This window comes from Cetorhinus maximus, chromosome 23 (assembly GCF_964194155.1).
Source record: "Cetorhinus maximus chromosome 23, sCetMax3.hap1.1, whole genome shotgun sequence".
Classification (NCBI taxonomy): Eukaryota; Metazoa; Chordata; class Chondrichthyes; order Lamniformes; family Cetorhinidae; genus Cetorhinus; species Cetorhinus maximus.
In genome coordinates, this window is record NC_135901.1 from 43,640,346 (window position 1) to 43,663,547 (window position 23,202).

General features: G+C 45.9%; 1 protein-coding gene across 1 annotated transcript; it reads right to left on the bottom strand.

The window, feature by feature from the left end:
• Positions 1-2,638: 2,638 nt before the first annotated feature.
• On the bottom strand, positions 2,639-18,699 carry LOC144698511 (uncharacterized). Its single transcript, XM_078570449.1, has 4 exons — positions 18,571-18,699; positions 13,229-13,840; positions 3,302-3,750; positions 2,639-3,161 (listed from the first exon to the last, which is right to left on the bottom strand). The coding sequence occupies exons 1-4, from the start codon at positions 18,697-18,699 to the stop codon at positions 2,639-2,641; spliced, it is 1,713 nt and encodes a 570-aa protein (XP_078426575.1).
• Between the last annotated feature and the right edge of the window lie 4,503 nt (positions 18,700-23,202).

A 23,202-nucleotide genomic window follows, 5' to 3' on the forward strand; every position in this document is an offset into this window, starting at 1 on the left:
TGAATGTTACAATTACAACATTCTCCAACTACAGGCTGACTGTGTGCTGTGTAAAACCTGACATCAACACAACCAGGCCCACTTCTCCTGGAACAACATGAAGTGTCTGCTGCTTTCCAGGTCCCTTCCTTTCCCCTCACTATTATCCTCAGATCGTTTGCAAATTCCTTTTGAGGTGCGACATTCTTTTCCGGAATCCATGTTGAGGATCTCTAATGGATCCTTCTCTTCCCCAGGAATCAGAAACAGAATAGCTTCAGATCCCTTCAAGCATCTTCCCTGTGATCGTGGTCACATTGATGGGCCTGTCATTCCCTGGCTCTGATTTGTCCCCAATTTGGAAAGTGGGAACACCATGAGCTACTTTCCAATCTCAGGGAACAATCGCTGACTCTATTGAGCTGCTGAAGATACGGACAATACGGACAGGGCTCCCAACCCATCTCTTTAAACCCCCCTTGGGTGGATATCATCTGGACCTGGAGCACCATCTAGTTTGAGATTTCCTATTTTCTCCAGGATGACAATCCCTTTCTATTTTAATATTGATGATGTTATTGTCGACAGCACATCCCACAGCTGGAATCTGAGCATCATCCACAGGAGTGCAGACTGATGTGAAACAGTCATTTAACAGCTCAGTCATAGCCTGGCAATCTGATTCAATCTGTCCTCAACTGTCTTTCAGTGGCTCAAAACCACCTTTAACCATCTTCCCACTCCTGTTGGAGCTGGGAAAGCTTTGCTGTTATTCCCACAATTGTTCACCACTTTCTTTCCCAAAGATCTCTTCTCTTCTCTAATGGCTGTTTTTCTCTCCCTCAATTGTGGGTGATATCTGTCTAACACAAACACACTCACACATCAATAAAACAGGGCATTCCAGGAAATACAAAGCAGCTCTTTCTTTATCTGGAGATAAATGTCTGTTGTATAATTCTCCCAGCAGTTTACTAGTACCTCTGAAATAGTCCATCTGCTACTTTAATGCAGAGTTTAATCAATGTATTTAAAATAGATTTATTATAAATGAGTTAACATCTGCCTTTCAATGGTGGATACAGAATAATTACCACAATCATTTTCAGCCTGGAAACTTAAGCCTGCCATTTCACTTTCAGTCAGGAACAGTTTTACACCAATCTCTGATTTGGCAACACGTTTGCAGCATTCACCGTTGTTCTTCCTGACTCTAAACACAGTTGTAAAGGAGCCTCCTGTTCTGTGTCCAGGAGCTCTGAACCATGGAAGGGAGCAGCTGGGACACATTTCTTACACACTTCAGGGTTAAGCCACACAGGGACTTTGGTCTTTCTCCTCTCTCTTCACTGACAGCAAAGTGCTGTTTGTCCCTCAATGTGACCCTGACGGACTGTGTCCAGGCTGAATTTCTGTTCCTGTCGAATGTTCCTCGACTCAGATTGTCCTTTCTGAGCTCCAGCCAGGTGATGTTAAATACTCAGGTGGGAAAGGCAAAAAACTACAACAATGTGTTCAAAACAAAGCTGATTTGTTTGAAATTCATCCAGAATATTAAACTTCAGCCCAGTAGCAGGGATTATTAACATCAGCAGAAACAAACCCCAATTGTCAGAATGAACAGTGTTCAGTCCTGGATGTGATTAACAGCAGCAATAACAGCAGAATCCAACTCATTCAGTCACTTATGAACTCGCTGGTCTGTCAGTAGGTGAGGTGACTGAGTGAATCACTTCCACACACGGAGCAGGTGAACAGCCTCTCCCCAGTGTGAATGTATTTGTGTTTCAGCAGATCCGTTTTGCTTTCAAATCTCCGTTCACAGCCAGAACTTTGAATAGGTTCCTTATCAGTGTGAACAAGTTGATGTGTATTGAGGTGGGACGACTGAATGAATCTCTTCCCACACCTGGAACAGGTGAAAAATCTCTGTCCCCCATGTGAGTGTGTTGGTGGACACTGAGTTCACATGAACACCTGAACCCAGTCCCACAGTGAGAGCACATAAACTGTCTCTCGTCAATGTGAATATGTTGATGGCACATCAACTTCACTGAACTTTTATAACATTCCCACAATCCAGACATTTAAAAGATCTTCCATCAGTGTGAACTCACTGCTGTGTCAACAGGTTGATTGAATCAGTGAATCCCTTCCCACACATAGAGCATGTGAATGACCTCTCCCCGCTGTGAACCATCAGGGAATGTGGGTTGTTAAAGCTCTTGTCACAGTCTAAATATTTAAAACCTCTCTCCAATCTGAACTTGGGTATGCAGGCCCAAGAGAGAAAGATGTGAGGTCAGAGCTCAGACAAGGGGGAACTTCAGAGACAGTTTGTCCTGATGGGTTAGTGGAAGGGAGGGAAGCAGCAGAGGCAGCTGATCGGATTGTCTCAATCTTAGTGACAAAGAAGCTCCATGAGCTCCTCACACTTGTTGCTGGAGGTGAGGATGGAGGAGAGAGGAGAGAGGGAGAGCCCTTCAAAAGGAACTAACTTGTGTTTGACATATTAAAAAGATTCAGCACACCGTGTGTTTGGGAAAAAAAACTGATTTATTTGACTTTTACCCAGAATATTAACCCCTAGAATTGGGCCAGGGTTTATTAACATCAGCAGAAACAGACCCCAATGAACATGATTCAGTCCTGGATGTGATTAACAGCAAAATCCAATTACTGTAGTCACCAGAGCTTGCTGGTGTCTCAGCAAGTGGGATGACTGAAGGAATCCCTTCCCACACTCAGAGCAGGTGAATGGTCTCTGCCCAGTGTGAACTCGCTGGTGTAAAATGAGGGCAGACGACCACCTGAACCCAGTCCCGCATTGAGAGCACCTGAATGGTCTCTCGTCACTGTGAACACATTGATGGGACATCAGTTCGCTGGAACTTTTAAAGCACTTCCCACAGTCTGGGCATTTAAAAGGTCTCTCCCCAGTGTGAACTCGCTGGTGTGTCAGCAGGGTGGAAAACTGAGCGAATCCCTTCCCACACTGGGAGCAGGTGAAAGGTTTCTCCCCAGTGTGAAGCCGCTGGTGTCTCAGTAGGGAGTTTAACTGAATGAATCTCTTGCCACAGTCGGAGCAGGTGAATGGTCTCTCCCCAGTGTGAATTTGCTGGTGTACAGTGAGTTGAGATGATCGCCTGAACCCAGTCCCACAGTGAGAGCACATGAATGATCTCTCATCAGTGTGAGTTCGCTGGTGTTTAATGAGTGCAGACGATGTCTTGAACCCACTCCCACAGTGGGGGCACATGAACGGTCTCTCATCTATATGAACACGTTGATGGCACATCAGATCACGGGAACTTTATAGCACTTCCCGCAATCTGGACATTTATGTGGTCTCTCATCAGTGTGAACCCGCTGGTGTGTCAGCAGGTTGTATGAATGCGTGAATCCCTTCCCACACTCAGAGCAGGTGAACGGTCTCTCCCCAGTGTGAATTCGCTGGTGTGTCAGCAGGGTGGATGAATCAGTGAATCCCTTCCCACATTGGGAGCAGGTGAACGGTCTCTCCCCAGTGTGAATTTGCTGGTGTCTCAGCAGCGAGGATGATTCAGTGAACCCCTTACCACACTTGGAGCAGGTGAATGGTTTCTCCCTGGTGTGAACTCGCTGGTGTCTCAGCAGGGACGAGGAATCAGTGAATCCCTTCCCACAATCAGAACAGGTGAACAGCCTCTCCCCGGTGTGACTGCACTGATGAGTTTCCAACTTGGATGGGTAATTGAATCCCTTACCACAGTCCACACATTTCCGTGGTTTCTACCCATTGTGACTATATTTATGTCTTGACAGACCAGATGATCGGCTGAAGCCTCGTCCACACACACAACACGTGTACGGTTTCTCCCCACTGTGAACGGTGCTTTTTCCTTCCATGTTCAAAATCCAATGATATTCAGATTACCACAAATTGGGCGACCCCATCAGAACCGGATGTGATGTTTGGTTTCAAATTCCAGACTGCAAATCCTCCCCTTCCAAAACCCTGTAAAATTGATTTAAAACAGAAAAAAGAGAGTGAGAGCAAACCCACAAAAACACAAAGGCAGGTTGTGAAATTGAACTGAATGTATCTGGTAATCTGTGGGCCTGGAGCTAGGAATAAGTGACCATGAAAGCTGGTGGATTGTTGCAAAAGCCCAACTGATTCACTAATGTCCTTCAGGGAAGGGAACATGCCGCCTGGTGTGGATGTACACAAGACTCTGGCCTCTGTTACAGGAGAGAAAGGGAGGGAGAGAGGGGCAGGAGAGACGGGGGTGAAAGACTTTATACATCTACAATGCAACTAAAGCTTTGACAGAATCTCCCAAACCGTCAGCTTCCATCCCAAGAAGGACCAGGGTAGCAGGTGTATGTGAACACCATCACCTCCAAGTCACAAACCATCTTGACTTGTCTGACATCCAGTATTGGGAAAGATACATTTCCTCCATTTAAATATTGAGAAGGCAGAAGCCATTTTCTTCAGTCCATGTTACAAACTCCACTCCCTAGCCAGACTCCATCCCTCTCCCTGGTAACTGTCTGAGGCTGAACCAGATTGTTCACAACCATGGTGAAATATTTCACCTTAAGATGAGCTTCCAACCACATAGCCACATCATCACCAAGATCGCCTATTTCCACATCAGTAACATCTCATGACTCCACCTGGTCTCAGTTCATGTGCTGCTGAAACTCTCATCCATTCCTTTGTTACCTTTAGACGTAACTAGCCTAATGCTCTCCTGGCCGGCCTCCCACATTCAACCTCTCTGTAATTTTCAGGTCATGTAAAACTCTGCTACCTGTGTGCTTACTCACACAAAGTCATGTTCACACCTCACCCCTGTGCTCAGTGACCTACAAAGGTTTCCTTTTCATAAGCACCAACATTTTAAAATTATCATCCTTGTTTTCCTCCATGGTTGTGATCATCCCTGTCTTTGTAATCTCCTCCAGCCATATACCCCTCCGAGATCTCTACCCTCAGCTAATTCCAGCCTCTTGAGCATTCCCGATTTTAATCGCTACACCATGGGTGACCGTTCTTTCATTTGCCTAGTCCACAAGCTCTGAAATATCCTCCTTAAATCTCTCCACCTCACTTTCCCCCTTTAAGATTCTCCCTAAAACCTACCTCTTTGACCAAGCTGCCCTAATATCTCTTCTTGTGGCTCAGTGTCAAATGTTAATTTGTGACATTTCTGTGAAATGTCTTGGAAAGTTTTATTATTTTAAAGGCACAATATAAATACAAATTATTGTCACTGACCTGGACACATATCGTTGTTTCTGTCTCATCAAGAAGACATTGTTAATCAAAGCGTGAAGCAGACAGAATGGGAACAACTTGTCCGTCAGTCATCGAAAAGGTTCCAAAAACATCGCCCCCTAGAAAGATGGCGGCAGCGCATGCGCCCTGCTGCACATTGCCCCTAATAAAGATGGCGGCCGCTAATCAAGATCTGCTACTGGGAGAAAGCTGCGGCCTCGGTCGGTGCAAAAGGGGAGACGGGCCCAGGGAAACCGGGAAGTTCGATTTTTCGAGTTTGCGGTTTACACAACATGTTTACGAAACCGCTCCGCTCACCCACTGGATCCATCGTTCCGTTTGCCCCGCCATTCTCCCACACACCGATTGCGGATCCGATAAATAACTTAATCTCCAGCGCCATTACTCACACTGCGCATGCTTCACTCCCAGCCCGGCCACGCCCCTCATTCACTCCGATTGGTTGGAGGACCAGCCGGTCCTCCAGCACTGCCCCCTCTTTCTATTGGTCCGGCGCTGCCGTCAATCAGCCGGGCATTGTGACGGTTTCAAATGGTGAGAGCGGCCACAGACTTGCTGATTCTTGGCAGCATTTTCTGTTTGGGAATTAGAGCTAGAGATGGATGGTCAGTTCCCCTCTGACCGGGGGCGATTCACACTCATTTCCCTAGTGCACTGATTATCACCTTTACTTTACATGAGAAAGTCCCCGGTTCAATCCCGGCTGGAAACTTTGTGTTTACAATTTATTTTTATTCATTCATGAGATGTTAGGGAGGAGTTCAAGGATTTTGACCTTGGAACGGCGATACATTTCCAAGTCAGGATGGTAGTGGCTTGGAGGGGAACGTCCAGGTGGTGGTGTTCCCATCTATCTGCTGTCCTTGTCCTTCTTGGTTTATTGTTAGAAGAGGTGGAGTTCAAAGAGTCTGGTGATCCAATGAAAATTTACATTGAATGAGATGTGCACTTGATCTTACTTAGCTTCCAATACATAAATTAACAGATTCAGACAAAAAAAATAACTGATAAAGGCAAAATAGTGTGGATGCTGGAAATCTGAAACAAAAACAAAAAATGCTGTAAAAACTCAGGAGGTCTGACAGCATCTGTGGAGAGAAAGACAGAGTAAACGCTTCGAGTCCTTATGAGTCTTCTTCAGAGCGAAGAGAATAAAAATGTGGTGAAATTTATACTGCTTAATGGGGGTGGAGCAGGTGAAGCTGCATTGAAGGCCAGCGATACGTGGAGTTAAAAGGGAGATTGCAAAAGATGTCATAAACAAAAAGTCAAAGGGTGTTGACGGTGATGGTACTGGCGAAATGAGGTGCTAATGGTGACATTAAGGGTAGAAAGCAGAATGTGATAATAGTCGGACAAGGGTAAGCACTCTGGAAAAAAACATGAGCAACTGACAGATGGCTCTAGTGGGGGTGGGGTGGGGGAGGGGAAGGTGGTGGGAAAAAAGATCGAAAATAGGCTATAAGGTGGGGATAAAACGATGAATAAAATTGAAAATGAATTTTAAAAATAATAATAAAAATAAGTGGAAAAAATAACAATTAAAAAGTGAAAATTAATATTGAAAAAAGTGTATAAAAAAAGGGGTGAGGATGGAGGAGAGAGTTCATGGGCTGAAGTGGTTGAACTCAATGTTAGGTCCGGAAATAAACTGAAACTGGGATTGTAATGGCGGCCAAATTACCCACAATCACGTGCGGCTGAGAAACCGCCCTATCTGCTGCGGGTTGTCTGGGTGGAATGCGCATGCTCGGAGTCTCCTGCTCTCTTTGCTTGAGGTTGGTGCCGGAGAGAAGCCGGAAGCGGCGGATTGAGAGATTGGAGAATGTTCATTGGTTCAGATTCGGCTCTGGGGCCGCACTCTGGGTTTATAAACCCCGCCCCCCGACACTGACCTGACAGCACACAAATCCCCGGCTGATTGACGGCATTTGCGGACCAATAGGAGAAGTAGGCAGTGCTGGATGACCGATTGGGAGCAGCTGCTCCTCCAGCCAATGAGGGGCGGGGCTGAGCCCGGATCCCCCTCATTGGCTGAAACTCTGCATCATTCTGAAAACGGATTGTCTCAGACTCCAGGAGAAAACTGGACCTTTCTGTTTGTGCCTTTAAACAGATGAAACCCTGTGGGTGTGGAGCAGACATTTCAACATTTGTTACTGATGAAACAATGTACAAACAATTCAAGGGCTGACTTTAAGGAATAATAGGGCAGACAGGGAAAGTCATCGTTACCACTGGAGGGAACAAGGAGGGTCCCTGGTTTCAATAAATGACCGAGCAGAAGGGTTAGGACAGGTTAGGGAGAAGGTTCAAACAAAAAGCTAAAAGCTACTGCGGATGCTGAAAATCCAAAACAAAAACAGAATTACCTGGAAAAACTCAGCAGGTCTGGCAGCATCGGTGGAGAAGAAAACAGTTGACGTTTCGAGTCCTCATGACCCTTCGGCAGAACTGAAGTATAGTTAGGAGAGAGGTGAAATATAAGCTGGTCTAAGGTGGGGGGCGGGGGGAGAGAGAAGTTGAGGGTGGGGTGGTTGTAGGGATAAGCAAGCAGTGATAGGAGCAGATAATCAAAAGATGTCACAGACAAAAGGATCAAAGAGGTGTTGAAGGTGGTGATATTATCTAAGAAAAGTGCTAATTAAGAATGGATGGCAGGATACTCAAGGTACAGCTCTAGTGGGGGTGGGGTGGAAAGACTAACAAAGTTTTAGTTTTAGATTTAAAAATAATGGAAATAGGTGGAAAAAGAAGAATCTATATAAATTATTGAAAAAAAAGGGGGTGGGGGAAGAAACGGGGTGGGGATGGGGGAGGGGGAGTTTAAGATCTAAAGTTGTTGAATTCAATATTCAGCCCGGAAGGCTGTAAAGTGCCTAGTCGGAAGATGAGGTGCTGTTCCTCCAGTTTGCGTTGGGCTTCACTGGAACAATGCAGCAAGCCAAGGACAGACATGTGGGCAAGAGAACAGGGTGGAGTGTTAAAATGGCAAGCGACAGGGAGGTTTGGGTCTTTCTTGCGGACAGACCGCAGGTGTTCTGCAAAGCGGTCGCCCAGTTTGCGTTTGGTCTCTCCAATGTAGAGGAGACCGCATTGGGAGCAACGAATGCAGTAGACTAAGTTAGGGGAAGTGCAAGTGAAATGCTGCTTCACTTGAAAGGAGTTTTTGGGCCCTTGGACGGTGAGGAGAGAGGAAGTGAAGGGGCAGGTGTTGCATCTTCTGCGTGGGCATGGGGAGGTGCCACAGGTGGGGGTTGAGGAGTAGGGGGTGATGGAGGAGTGGACCAGGGTGTCCCGGAGGGAACGATCCCTACGGAATGCCGCCGGGGGGGTGAAGGGAAGATGTGTTTGGTGGTGGCATCATGCTGGAGTTGGTGGAAATGGTGGAGGATGATCCTTTGAATGCGGAGGCTGGTGGGGTGATAAGTGAGGACAAGGGGGACCTTATCATGTTTCTGGGAGGGAGGAGAAGGCGTGAGGGCGGATGCGCGGGATATGGGCCGGACACGGTTGAGGGCCCTGTCAACGACCGTGGGTGGAAAACCTCGGTTAAGGAAGAAGGAGGACATGTCAGAGGAGCTGTTTTTGAAGGTAGCGTCATCAGAACAGATGCGATGGAGGCGAAGGAACTGAGAGAATGGGATGGAGTCCTTACAGGAAGCGGGGTGTGAGGAGCTGTAGTCGAGGAAGCTGTGGGAGTTGGTAGGCTTGTAATGGATATTGGTGGACAGTCTATCATCAGAAATTGAGACAGAGATGTCAAGGAAGGGAAGAGAAATGTCAGAGATGGACCATGTGAAAATGATGGAGGGGTGGAGTTTTTTAAAACCCGCTTTCACAGCCATATTTCTTTTCTCAGTGACTGTCTCCGTCTCCGACTTACCCCAAGTGGATTTCAACTGAAATTCCATCCCTCTTGTTTCGAACCCACCCAGGATTACAGGTATCTCCGGGACATAAAACGTTTCTCGGACTGCTGTTCCCGTTGCATTCTGAGATCCACACTCAGTGCCATGCGCTGCCATATGAACACACTCGACCTCTCCCTCCAGCAGCACCGCCGCACCCTTTTTCAAAGCTGCGCGTGCCCCCAGTTTCATTTTATTCTTCGCCTCATCCGTCGCCTCAACAAGAAACTTTTTCTCTTTCTCTCAAATGCTAAGGAACGCAAGCTCCAACAACTCATCGACACCAACACCCATCTGGGACCCTCCACCCCTGCTTGTCCCTCTGTCCCCACCTGATCTTCCAATCCCAGCCCCAGCCGCGTATTCACTATACCCCCTGACCTTCCCCTCTCCAATGCTGAACGTTCAGTGCTCAGCAAAGGACTTAGTTTCATACCCTTACGCCCTCATCTCAATGAATTTCGGGCTCGGCATGATGCTGAACTCTTCTTCCGCCGTCTTTGTCTCCATGCTCACTTCTTTGTGCAGGAGTCCTCTCCCCGTTCAACGGATCCTTTTACCTACCTCCATTATTCTCCCTCCACCTGGACCCCTCCCTCTGGATTCTTACCTTCTCTTGATCTTTTCATTGAGAACTGTCGGCGTGACATTAGCAGTCTCAATTTCTCTGCTCCTCTCACCCATTCTAATCTGTCTCTCTCTGAACTTACTGCACTCCGTTCTCTCAGGTCCAACCCCAACATTGTCATCAAACCCGCTGACAAGGGTGGTGCTGTTTTTGTCTGGCGCACTGACCTCTTCCTCGCGGAGGCTGAGCATCAACTCGCAGACACTTCCTCCTACCTCTCCCTGGACCATGACCCCACCACAGAACATCAAGCCATTGTTTCCAGGACTGTCACTGACCTCATCTCCTCTGGAGATCTTCCTCCCACAGCTTCAAACCTGATAGTCGCCCAACCTCGGACGGCCCGCTTCTACCTCCTACCCAAAATCCACAAACAGAACTGTCCTGGCAGACCGATCATGTCAGCCTGTTCCTGCCCCACGGAACTCATTTCTCGTTATCTTGACTCCCTTCTCTCTCCGCTTGTCCAGTCCCTTCCCACCTACATCCGTGATTCCTCTGACACCTTACGTCACATCAACAATTTCCAGTTCCCTGGCCCCAACCGCTTCCTCTTCACCATGGATGTCCAATTCCTCTACACCTCCATCCCCCACCAGGATGGTCTGAGGGCCCTTAGCTTCTTCCTTGAACAGAGGCCCGAACAATCCCCATCCACCACTACTCTCCTCCGTCTGGCTGAACTTGTTCTCACACTGAACAATTTCTCCTTTAACTCCTCTCACTTCCTCCAAATAAAAGGTGTGGCTATGGGTACCTGCATGGGCCCCAGCTATCCCTGTCTCTTTATGGGGTATGTGGAACATTCCTTGTTCCATTCCTACTCCGGCCCCCTCCCACAACTCTTCCTCTGGTACATCGATGATTACTTCGGTGCTGCTTCATGCTTTCGTCGGGACCTGAAAAAAATTATTAATTTTGCTTCCAATCTCCACCCCTCCATGATTTTCACATGGTCCATCTCTGACACTTCTCTTCCCTTCCTTGACCTCTCTGTCTCAATTTCTGATGATAGACTGTCCACCAATATCCATTACAAGCCTACCAACTCCCACAGCTACCTCGACTACAGCTCCTCACACCCCGCTTCCTGTAAGGACTCCATCCCATTCTCTCAGTTCCTTCGCCTCCGTCGCATCTGTTCTGATGATGCCACCTTCAAAAACAGCTCCTCTGACATGTCCTCCTTCTTCCTTAACCGAGGTTTTCCACCCACGGTCGTTGACAGCGCCCTCAACCGTGTCCGGCCCATATCCCGCGCATCTGCCCTCACGCCTTCTCCTCCCTCCCAGGAACATGATAGGGTCCCCCTTGACCTCACTTATCACCCCACCAGCCTCCGCATTCAAAGGATCATCCTCCGCCATTTCCACCAACTCCAGCATGGTGCCACCACCAAACACATCTTCCCTTCACCCCCCCTGGCGGCATTCCGTAGGGATCGTTCCCTCCGGGACACCCTGGTCCACTACTCCATCACCCCCTACTCCTCAACCCCCACCTATGGCACCTTCCCATGCCCACGCAGAAGATGCAACACCTGCCCCTTCACTTCCTCTCTCTTCACCGTCCAAGGGCCCAAACACTCCTTTCAAGTGAAGCAGCATTTCACTTGCATTTCCCCTAACTTAGTCTACTGCATTCGTTGCTCCCAATGCGGTCTCCTCTACATTGGAGAGACCAAACGCAAACTGGGCGACCGCTTTGCAGAACACCTGCGGTCTGTCCGCAAGAAAGACCCAAACCTCCCTGTCGCTTGCCATTTTAACACTCCACCCTGTTCTCTTGCCCACATGTCTGTCCTTGGCTTGCTGCATTGTTCCAGTGAAGCCCAACGCAAACTGGAGGAACAGCACCTCATCTTCCGACTAGGCACTTTACAGCCTTCCGGGCTGAATATTGAATTCAACAACTTTAGATCTTAAACTCCCCCTCCCCCATCCCCACCCCGTTTCTTCCCCCACCCCCTTTTTTTTCAATAATTTATATAGATTCTTCTTTTTCCACCTATTTCCATTATTTTTAAATCTAAAACTAAAACTTTGTTAGTCTTTCCACCCCACCCCCACTAGAGCTGTACCTTGAGTATCCTGCCATCCATTCTTAATTAGCACTTTTCTTAGATAATATCACCACCTTCAACACCTCTTTGATCCTTTTGTCTGTGACATCTTTTGATTATCTGCTCCTATCACTGCTTGCTTATCCCTACAACCACCCCACCCTCAACTTCTCTCTCCCCCCGCCCCCCACCTTAGACCAGCTTATATTTCACCTCTCTCCTAACTATACTTCAGTTCTGCCGAAGGTTCCTGAGGTCTCGAAACGTCAACTGTTTTCTTCTCCACTGATGCTGCCAGACCTGCTGAGTTTTTCCAGGTAATTCTGTTTTTGTTAGGGAGAAGGTTCATACTGTCATCATTGAGAACATCACATGGAAGACAAGACTAGAGAGAGGGAGGCCCACCACAGACAGGTCGAGAAGGACCAGAAGGGAAATATTACCTTTGTCACAGCCATATAGAATGTCATTTGTGGCTTCAATAAGAACTGTTTTGGAACTGTGGCGGGGAATAAACTTGATTGGAGGGATTCAAACCTGGTGTCCTAGGAAAGATGGACATGGATTTGGGAGATTACAAAACGTTTAAGTATTTTTGAAAGGAAAGTGAGGCTAGAGATGGGGTGGCAGCATGCAAAGATGGTGAAGGGTTTGTGTTTTTATTTAAGGACAGTGGTAACGATGTAAGATTTAAAGGAGAGAGGAACAGTACCTGAAAAGAGTAAACCATTGACAATGTTAGCAAAGATGGGGAAGTTGTGTTGTCAGTCGTTTAGTGGCAATAGGGTTGAGAGAGGAGGTGGTGCACACAGAGGGCACTGAGAGGTCATGAGGGAAGGTGGGAGAGAAACTGGAGAAAGATATGGGCTCAGGTCTTGGACAAGGGAGAACTTTAGAGACAGTTTGTCCCGGTGGGAGAGTGGAAGGGAGGGAAGCAGCTGATCGGATTGTCTAAGTCTTAGTGACAAAGAAGCTCCACGAGTTCCTCATATTCTAGCTGGAGGTGAGGATGGAGGAGGCAGGGGTGAGGGAGAGCCCTTCAAAAGTAACTAACTTGTGTTAGAGATATTATAAAGGCTCAACACACAGTTTACCTAACACAAAGCAGATTTATTTGAATGTTAGTGGGATGGAGTTTATTAACATCAGCAGAAACAGACCCCAATGAACACTGTTCAGATCTGAATGGCATTTGTAAGAAAATCCAAACCCTGCAGTTCCTTGTGGACTCTGTGGTGCTTCAGCAGGTGGGATGAGCGAGTGCATCCCTTTCCACACACTGAGCAGGTGAATGGCCTCTCCCCAGTGTGAACTCGCTGGTGCCTAAGCAGTGTGGATGACTGAATGAATCCTTTCCCACACACAGAGCAGGTAAATGGCCTTTCCCCAGTGTGAATGTGCTGGTGTTTCACTAGGGTGGATGAATCAGCAAATCCCTTTTTACATACGGAGCAGATGAATGGCCTCTCCCCCGTGTGAACTCGCTGGTGTGTCTGCAGGATGGATGACTGAGTGAATCTCTTCCCATACACAGAGCACGTGAATGGTCTCTCTCCAGTGTGAGTGCGTCGATGAATTTCAAGCTGGGATGGTGTATTAAATCCTTGCCCACAGTTCCCACATTTCCACGGCTTCTCCCCAGTGTGAACTCGCTTGTGTTTCAGTAGGGTGGATGCATCTGCAAATCCCTTTTCACACACAGTGCAGGTAAATGGCCTCTCCCCATTGTGAACTCGCTGGTGTGTCTGCAGCGTGGATAACTGAGTGAATCCCTTCCCACACTCAGGGCAGGTGAACGGCCTCTCCCCAGTGTGAATTCCCTTGTGTTTCAGTAGAGTGGAAGGATGAGAAAATCCCTTTTTACACACTGAACATGTGAATGGCCTCTCTCCGGTGTGAGTGCGCCGATGAATTTCCAACTGGGATGGGTAACTGAACCTCTTCCCACAGTCCCCACATTTCCACGGTTTCTGCCCAGTGTGACTGCACTTGTATTCTGACAAGTCAGATGATCGGCAGGAGCCTCGTCCACACACAGAACACGTGCACGGTTTCTCCCCACTGTGAACGGTGCTTTTTCCCTCCATGTTCAAAATCCGATGATATTCAGGTTACGATGAATTGGCGACACTGTCAGATCCTGATGTGATGTTTGGTTTGGGTTTCCCGACTTCAAATCCTCCCCTTCTAATACCCTGTGAAATTGATTTAAAACAGAAAAAAGGGAGTGAGAGAGAACCCACATAAACACAAAGGCAGGTTATGAAATTGAGCTGAATGAATCTGGGAATTTGTGGGACCGACACTAGGAAAAAGTGACCATGAAAACTGCTGGATTGTCATAAAAACCCAACTGGTTCACTAATGTCCTTCACGAATGGAACTTGCCAACTAGTCTAGGCCTATACAAAACACCAGCATCTCTGGGAGGAAACAGAGAGGGAGATGGGAGAGGCAGGGGTGAATGAGAGAGATTTTATACATCTACAACTCCACTGAACCTTCGACAGAATCTCCAAAACCCTCAACCTTCACCACCTGGAAGGACCAGGGTAACAGGTGCATGTGACACTCCAAGTTACACACTGTCCTGACTTGTCCGGCATCCAGTACCGGATGAACAGAAATTTCCTCCATTTAAATACTGAGAAGACTGAAGCCATTGTCTTCAGGCCCACTACAAACTCCACTCCCTATTCAATGACTCCATCCCTCTCCTTGACAACTGTCTGAGGCTGAACCAGACTGTTCACAATCATGGTGAAATATTTCACCCCAAGATGAGCTTCCAACCACATATCCACATCATCACCAAGACCGCCTATTTCCACATCAGTAATAAAAACAGAAGATGTCGGAAACACTCTGGAAAGATAGAGATGTAATAGGTTTTGAGTCAATGAAAGGGGGATTGTGTGGAAGAACAAAATGGAAGGTCTGTGATCAGGTAGATCCACCTCAGTAAAATCGCCCAGCTTTGCCGTTACCTCAGCTCAACCATTTCCGAAACTCTCATCCATTCCTTTGTTCCCTCTAGACATGACGATGCTGACACTTTCCTATCCGGCCTCCCACATTCAACCTCCATAAACCTGAGATCATCCAAAATTTCACTCTCTGTATCACAGAGTCACAGAATTATTACAGCAAAGAAAGAGGCTATTCGGCCCACGCCGTCTGCACCAGCCCTCCGAATGAGCAATTCACTTAATGCCAATCAACACCTTCTCCCCGTAACGCTGCACACTCTCCCTTTTCAGGTATTAATCCAATTCCCTCTTGAATGCTTTGATCGAACCTGCCTCCACCACACTCTCAGGCAGAGCATTCCTGATCTTAACCAGTCACTGTGTGGAAAGGTTTCTACTAATATCTCTATTGATTCTTTTTCAATTACCTTAAATCTTTGCCCTCTTCTTCTCGATCCTTCCACCAATGGGAATATTTTCTCCCTCTCAACTCTGTCTAGACTCCTGATGAATTTGAATACCTCTATCAAATCTAAAAAAATCTTACTCACACCATGTCCCTTTCCCCCATCAGCACTCTGCTCATTGGCCTACACAGGCTCCCGGTGAAGCAACACATCAATTTTAAACTTCACATCCTTGGTTACAAATCCTTCTGTGGTCTCCTCCTCTCCATTTCCAGTCACACAGATGTTCAAAATCTCATAGCATAAATAAAACAAACAAACCTCATTCTTTCCACATTCAAAAGCTGATAATATTCAGGTTCTGAGGAATTGAGTGACTGTGGGACTTGAATATGATTGTTGATTTGAGTTTCCTGTCTTGAAATCCTCCCCTTCTAATATCCTGCAAAAGAAATTTACAAGACCTATATCAGAAGAGACAAATATTTCTCTTGGTGAAGTGTAAATCCTTCCCTTCTAACCCACTGTAAAAGGAGTTTCCAAAATCAAATCTCTGTCAGTCCAGGATTGAAATTCAAAACATTCTCTCCTCCTGTTACCTGGACCAGGATGACCGCGCATGCGCCCTGCTGCACGTTGCCCCCTATAAAGATGGCGGCCGTTACCCTTGGGCCTGGCAATGGGAGAAATCCAGATTTTTTCTGCACGTTCTCTGAAAACACAAGACCGGTACCTTGTTATTTGGGGTCTGCGGCCTGAACTGTATCTTTATGAAGCCTCCCTGCCCACTCCGCTGGCTCCATTCCTCCTCACACACCCACTAACTCTGTTAGTTTACTCCGCTCGACATTCTCTCACCCGCTCTGAGCAGCTTCAGTCACAGGCCCGCACTGCGCATGCTCATGAAACACACCGAATTGCGCATGCTCCAATCACGCGCGCGCTCGCACACACAGCTCAATGCGCATGTGCAGGGAGCTGCTTTAATAAGGATAGGGCACATTCTGTCCCGCAGCGAATGCTGGATGATCACCCCGCCATTGAAAGGTGATAATGCAGAATAGAAACCTATGTGCTGTAAGCAGAATACGATGAGTGCCATTGGGCCAAGATATAAAATTGTTGAATCAATTGATGCAATCTGGCATCCACCATAATTCTCTCCTAGATGTAATGAACAGCAGAACAAACCCCGTCAGTTAGATCTGAACTCAATGGAGTCTCAGCAGATGGGGTGAGCTAGTAATTATATTTCCCCAATACGTGGTACATTTAAACCGTGTCTTGCCAGTAGCAGTGCTCTGATTTTGGATCAAATCCTTTGAACTTTTAAAGGTGGAGTGTTAACATGTGGGGAAACTGAATAAAGACCTTTGCACACATGAAGTATCTGAATTTTTAAAAAAATCATTCACAGGATGTGATCTTCGCTGGCTAGGCCAACATTTATTGCAGTGTCCGCAGTTGCCCTTAAAAAGGTGGTGATGAACAGCCTTCTTGAACCACTGCAGTCCATGTGGTGTAGGTACACCCACAGCGCTGTTAGGAAGGGAGTTCCAGAATATTGACCCAGTAACAGTGAAGGAACGCCGATACATTTCCAAGTCAGGATGGTGAGTGACTTGGAGTGGAACGTCAAGGTGGATGTGTTCCCATGCATCTGCTGCTCTTGTCCTTCTAGATGGTAGTGGCCGTGGGTTTGGAAGGTGCTGTCTAAGGAGCCTTGGTGAATTCCTGCAGTGCATCTTGTAGATGGTGCATACTGCTGTCAATGTGCGTTGGTTGTGGAGGGAGTGAATGTTTGTGGATATGGTAGCAATCAAGCCGGCTGCTTTGTCCTGGATGGTGTCAAGCTTCTTGAGTGTTGTGTGAGCTGCACTCATCCAGGCAAGTGGGGTGTATGCCATCACACTCCTGACTTGTGCCTTGTAGATGGTGGACACGCTTTGGAAAGTCAGGTGGCGAGTTACTTGTCACATGACTCCTAGTCTCTGACCTGCCTTTGTAGCCACAGTATTTATTGGTTAGTCTAGTTCAGTTTCTGGTCAATGGTAACACCCAGGATGTTGACCGCGGGGGATTCAGTGATGGTAACACCATTGAACATCAAGGGACGATGCTTGGATTCTCTCTCTTGTTGGAGATAGTCTTTGCCTGACATTTGTGTGGTGCGAATGTTACTTGACACTTGTCAGCCCAAGCCTAGATATTATCCAGGTCTTGCTGCATTTGGACATGGACTGCTTCATTATCTGTGGAGTCGCGAATGGTGCTGAACATTGTGCAATCATCAGTGAACATCCCCCCTTCTGATCTTATGATGGAAGGAAGGTCATTCATGAAGCAGCTGAAGATGGTGGGGCCGAGGACACTACCCTGAGGAACTCGTGCAGTGATGTCCTGGAGCTGAGATGACTGATCTCCAACAACCACAACCATCTTCCTTTGTGCTAGGTATGATCCAACCAGCAGGGGTTGCACTGGTGAGACTGTGTTGCTGTGTCTGTAAATGGGATGATAGAGTGAATCCCTTTCCTTTTCCAGCTGGTGAATGATCTGTTAACAGTGTGAGTTTACCTATACGTCTTCAGCTCAGACATAGATCTCAAACCCTTCTGGTAATGGGTTCCACATTCTCAGCACTTAGTTAAAGAATCAGTTAAAGAAAAACAAAATGCTGCAGATGCTGGATATCTGAAAGAAAAACAGAAAATTCTTGAATTCTCAGCAGATCTGTTGTGTCTGTCGGGAGGGAAACATAGTTTTCATTTCAGGTCTCTAACCTTTCGTCAGAACTACACTGCATCCGAACTGTTAATTATGCCTCTCAATCCAAAGTTGCTGCCAGATGTGGTCAGGGAACTCAAGAAGAAAAGGAAAATCCATTTTGAGGAATGGGGGTCAGAGGAGACTGAAGCGTGAACTGTCCGACTGACCAGAGACAGTCAAGACACCTTTCCCTTCTTTAAGGTGCTGGAATATTGACTCTGATGTTATCAGTGAAATTAACTGATCTGAAGCATTGAAAGGATTCTCGTTACTGCACATCAGGAATCCAAACCTAATATCGGCTTCAGGACAATCAGAATACTTGGTAACAGACAAGACACCGAAAGGCTCGAAGGGAGACGGCACCGGTTGTAGGAGAGCTGGTTCCCGGTGACATGGATGTGTCTGCAGTGGGTGGGATCAGACTGTTTCCATGTAACCACAACAAATGCCCCACCTTTTAATTTTGGAAGAGTAAAACTGATAAGAGAGCAATGGTCATTCCGGAAGTGGCAATCTGAAGCTTTAACTCGCAGACACCCACGTTTAGGATACCTTGCAGGTGAAGCTTGTATCAGTCTCTGTGTTGCAATTGGTCATCGCGTTGTCTATCAGCCAGAAGGTTGGTGGTTCGAGGCTACCCAGAAACGGAGTTTGCACTGTTTTCTCTCCATCAGCATTCATTGTCACACAGTTCTGGGTTGTCATTAGCTAATTGAACTGCAAAAAAAATCCCACAAACGTTGCAAACTCTACTCTTACCCAGTGAGTTCCCACACCAATGTTTTTGTTATGAATGTTCATTCCAAACACAATAAAAAAATGAACGACTATTTAATTACATCTAATTCATTAGAAACATGTGAAGTTATTGCATTCAAACAAACCCATCAATTATTCTCTCTTCCTCAGCTCCACAGTGAGTGAGACAGGGAAAAGCACAAAAGCAGCAATATTCCGGCCCCGTATTCTCCAATCACCCGCTGTCAGCAGAAAGATACACTCACTTTGCTGAATGTTTATTTAGTGAAATGGCGAAGAGGAAATGCAATGCGACTGTGAGATATTACATTCACTGAACATACAACTACAAATGCGAAAGATGCAAAAAAGTGCCAGCTCACTGTCAAAAAAGCTGCCTGCCATGTTAAATTTTAATAGAAAGAATGAGGAGAGACAAGAGAAATATAAACTGCAGTGGGGAAAATGCGAGCTTATCAAATTAGCTGAATTCCTTTGCCACCAGCCGGCATGGACACGACGGGCCGAATGTCATCCTCCACTGCTGTAGACATTTATGATTTTATACCATCGACATTAACCTCTGCACAGGGCCAGTTGTTGTGGCCGATTGGTTTAGTTGATGGAGCCCAAATCCATTGGGGTTCCCCGCTTCTCATTATTCCTGGCTTTAACTCTGTGTCTACTTAGAGACAAAGCCTCTCTCACTCTCGGTGTATATGTCTGTGTGTGTGTTCCTCTGTGTGTGTCAATGTAACTCAGTTCCCCGAGAGGTGAATACATTTTTACCAGCACAAACTTTATTCACATTAGTTGTGCAGATTCAAGTTAAAATGGTAGAGAAAAAAATATCAGGATGAAAGTTGCAAGGGAGAGTTTGAAATGTTTGGAAGCAGGTGCAGCTAAGAAGTGGAAGATGTGAATGATGTTATTGATGATTGAGAAGAATGCATTGCAACCTTTGGGCTTTTGTAGGTCGATTATCTTCCACACTTTGAAATTCAGAACAAGCTGAGGCTCCAGGTGGAAAACAGCGTTTGTCTCCATATGTGTTGGGATATGAAGGTTTCTTTCTCACACCCCCGCTTTGCTCTGTCGCTAGATCATGAGACACTTAGTTTTAGTGTCGTGGATTTCGAGCCCCGTGCTGCATCTCTTAAAATTTTGCTGCTTTAAAACAAACAAAAAAAATCATTCTGTGGAACTTGCATCGAGGCTTAAAGGGTTTTCACAAAACGAAATTAAACATTTATTAATGAAGGAAATAATTTTAAGCACATACATAGGTCTATAAATTAGTACCATAATAGCTCCCCTAATTAATCTAACTCCCAGCTATACCTTCGTTAACAGTAGAACACACAGCTTTTAAAAGACCCAGGCAAGTTGCGCCCTAAACAGTCGAATTCAAAGTGAGTTCCTTCACTTCAGTTCGTGCAGACAGCAAATTGAGGCTTAGAGCCTGGAGGCTTTTCGCGCTTGTTAGATATTAGAATGCCTTCCCTTGCACACCGCCTTCTCTCCTTTATACATATTTTCCCATTTGAATGCAAATTCCCATTGTTTCACTATGTCTTGGGGATTACCTCTCTAATAATCAAAATGTATCGTAATGCGAATTTTACCAACAATCCATGGGATAAAATAAACACACTGTTTCTTAACTTCTGCTGGCTAGGTGAAATATTTCACTCCCTCTTTTGAATTCACGCTATTCCAGTTTATTTTAAAATGCAAATGTTCCCTTTACACCTCACATTCTACAACTTCACCCATGTTCACCGATTTAGCATTTCAAATCGAGCTTCTCTTCTTACATCAAGGACTTCCACCCAGCTGCCTCTAATTCAATTAAGTCGAACACACACGGACAGACACACATAGAAAGGCTCAGACCCCACTCTTACTCTACTTTAAAATTAATTCCAAATAACATTACAAAAAAATTATATCTTCCTGAAAACATCCTCAGTTCAGCGTTGGTGCTTTCAATTTTGATACGGTAATTTCAAGGTGGTTATAATGGGCGGAATCTTACGCCCCCGTGGCAGTGGGGCGGGGTCGAAAACTGCGACGAGCCCGTCAAAAGCCCATTGAGTTTGGTGGGATGGTAAATCCAGGCGACGGAGGGCAGTGGACAGGCTGACTTCAGAATGGATAAGTTCAGAGTGTGCAGGTATAATTCAGTAAGACTGTATTCATTAAAGCCAGGGCGACGTCAGATTAGTTCAGTTATATTCAATGTATACATTGGGCTGGTAATTTCAACGAGAAAAATCGTATTCAGCAAACGTTCTTTCAGCTTGGAATAGGGAATTTCAGCAGAGTTTTACTTGCTGTGGACAGGAACAGTTAAGTAAATGTAATTTCAGTTTTGACAGCCGCAGTTGAACGTACACACTGTGCATTGGTTCATTTCAGCATTGCTACATTCTGTGCTGACAGGCCCAACACTGACTGTTTATATGTGCAGTATACATAGTCTTAGTTCTGTACTTTTACATTCGGAGTTGACAAGAGCTTAATCAGCATGATTGCCTTGATTGTGAACAGGAGCAGTTCAAGAGGGTCACTGCCAGTTTGGGCTGGCCCTACTTATCAAGGTAACATTTAGCATTACGTCAATAAAGAAGCAAAGAAACAGACAAACAGATATAGAGATAGATAATAGAGATAAATAGATAGATAGATGGTTTGGTAGGTAGTTAAATCACTATAGACACTATAAGACAGTATTAATTTCAGTACAAAAACAGAATTACCTGGGAAAACTCAGCAGGTCTGGCAGCATCGGCGGAGAAGAAAAAAGTTGACATTTCGAGTCCTCATGACCCTTCAACAGAACTGATTAATTTCAGTGCCTGTTTAAGCCAGGCATGTAGGCAGTACTTCCCAATGATTGTATGTTCATATCAAACAGCCTGTTCCTTAGGATTGTCGCAGCAAGCAATGTACTGACTGTACCCAGCTAGCCCGGGCTTGCAAAACATCCTGTCCAACATTATATGGGATTCCGCGATTGAACAACACTTGCTAAACAATCCTGATTGTGCAAAGAATTGCACTGAAAACCAATTTAAGATTGTCAGTCGGGTTCGCAGTCTGGCTCACCGACGCATGTTAGAATTCACATATATTCACACACAGGCCCTGTCCTTTGCAGAGTGAAGTAGCATGTGTACGAATAACGCCATTTCCAAACAATGAATAAGCTTGGGGCACCGCGATTCCCAGGTTCATTCCCCATGACGATGCCTTAACAATCAGAGTCGACCTGCCTGGTTTGAATGTGAAACAAGAAGCTTGGCAGTTAACAGTTAAATTTTCTCTGCTGCAGCACCCATGGCAACTGCTATAGCAATCAGAGCACACTTCCTAACCAATCAGCAATCTCTTCTCATGCAAGTTAACTTGTAAGTGTATTTACTGCTGGTTTAAGTGGTGCAGTTATCCTGATGAGGGCAAGACGGACAACTTCGAAAGCATGCCTCTTATTCAGCAACACTTGTATTTATTTTTCATTCTCGAGCAGTGACTGAAAACAATTGATAAAACTCTCAGGTTAATTTCTGGATCGTTATTTTACAATAAGTATGCAAACGCTCTGAAACTTTGCTTTAGTGAGGAGACTAAGGTGAACTGCCCTGACTTTAAGTTTAACATTAGAAAGAGTAGATATAAAGATATGATTCCAATTTTTGTTCAAGTAAACTTTTCGAAACGAAGGCCTAAATCATTAGACAGCCATTTTCAAGTCCTATAGAGTATTCAGGAGAATCAGATACAGCCAGAGACTGATAACAGTGCGAAACGTGTTGCCACAAGATATAATTGAGACGAATAGAATGGGGTGTCGTTAAAGGGATTATAGGTAGACACTTGAGCGAGAAAGGAATAGAGGATCTGTTGAAACAGTGAGATGAAGTAAAGTCGAAGAGCTTTACGGGAATCATAAACGGTAGCTCAGAGCTGTTTACCCAATTGGTCTATTTGAGTGTTTTAAATCGTATGTAAGACTGTGTCATACCGCTTCTTCTTATCAAACTCCACTTTGCTTTCCATTTCTTTGTCTGGCCAAGCGTAACTTACGCCGCTGGAGGGAGCTTGAGAAAGCCTCCGAGTTTCCCGGGCTTCATGAATTTACCTGTTCCTCCTGCGTGATTGGAGATTGTAATGGGCAACAACTATTCCACCCGCCAGAGGCGCACCAACCTGTTTATGAACTGTAATAACAAGCCAGCGCCGGCAGGTGCCAGCAAAGTGCGGCTTACTTTCACCAGACAAATGTTGGGCCATTTCTCCAACCAGTGAGCACAAGCGGGGCGAACGTAAATAATTGATGACTGCGGAATACCAGGAACACGGTAAAAATAAAATAATTTCTCGCATATGTCAGCGCGGTGAAAAATGGTCGCAATTTTACAGTCGATAATTGTGAAATGTTCT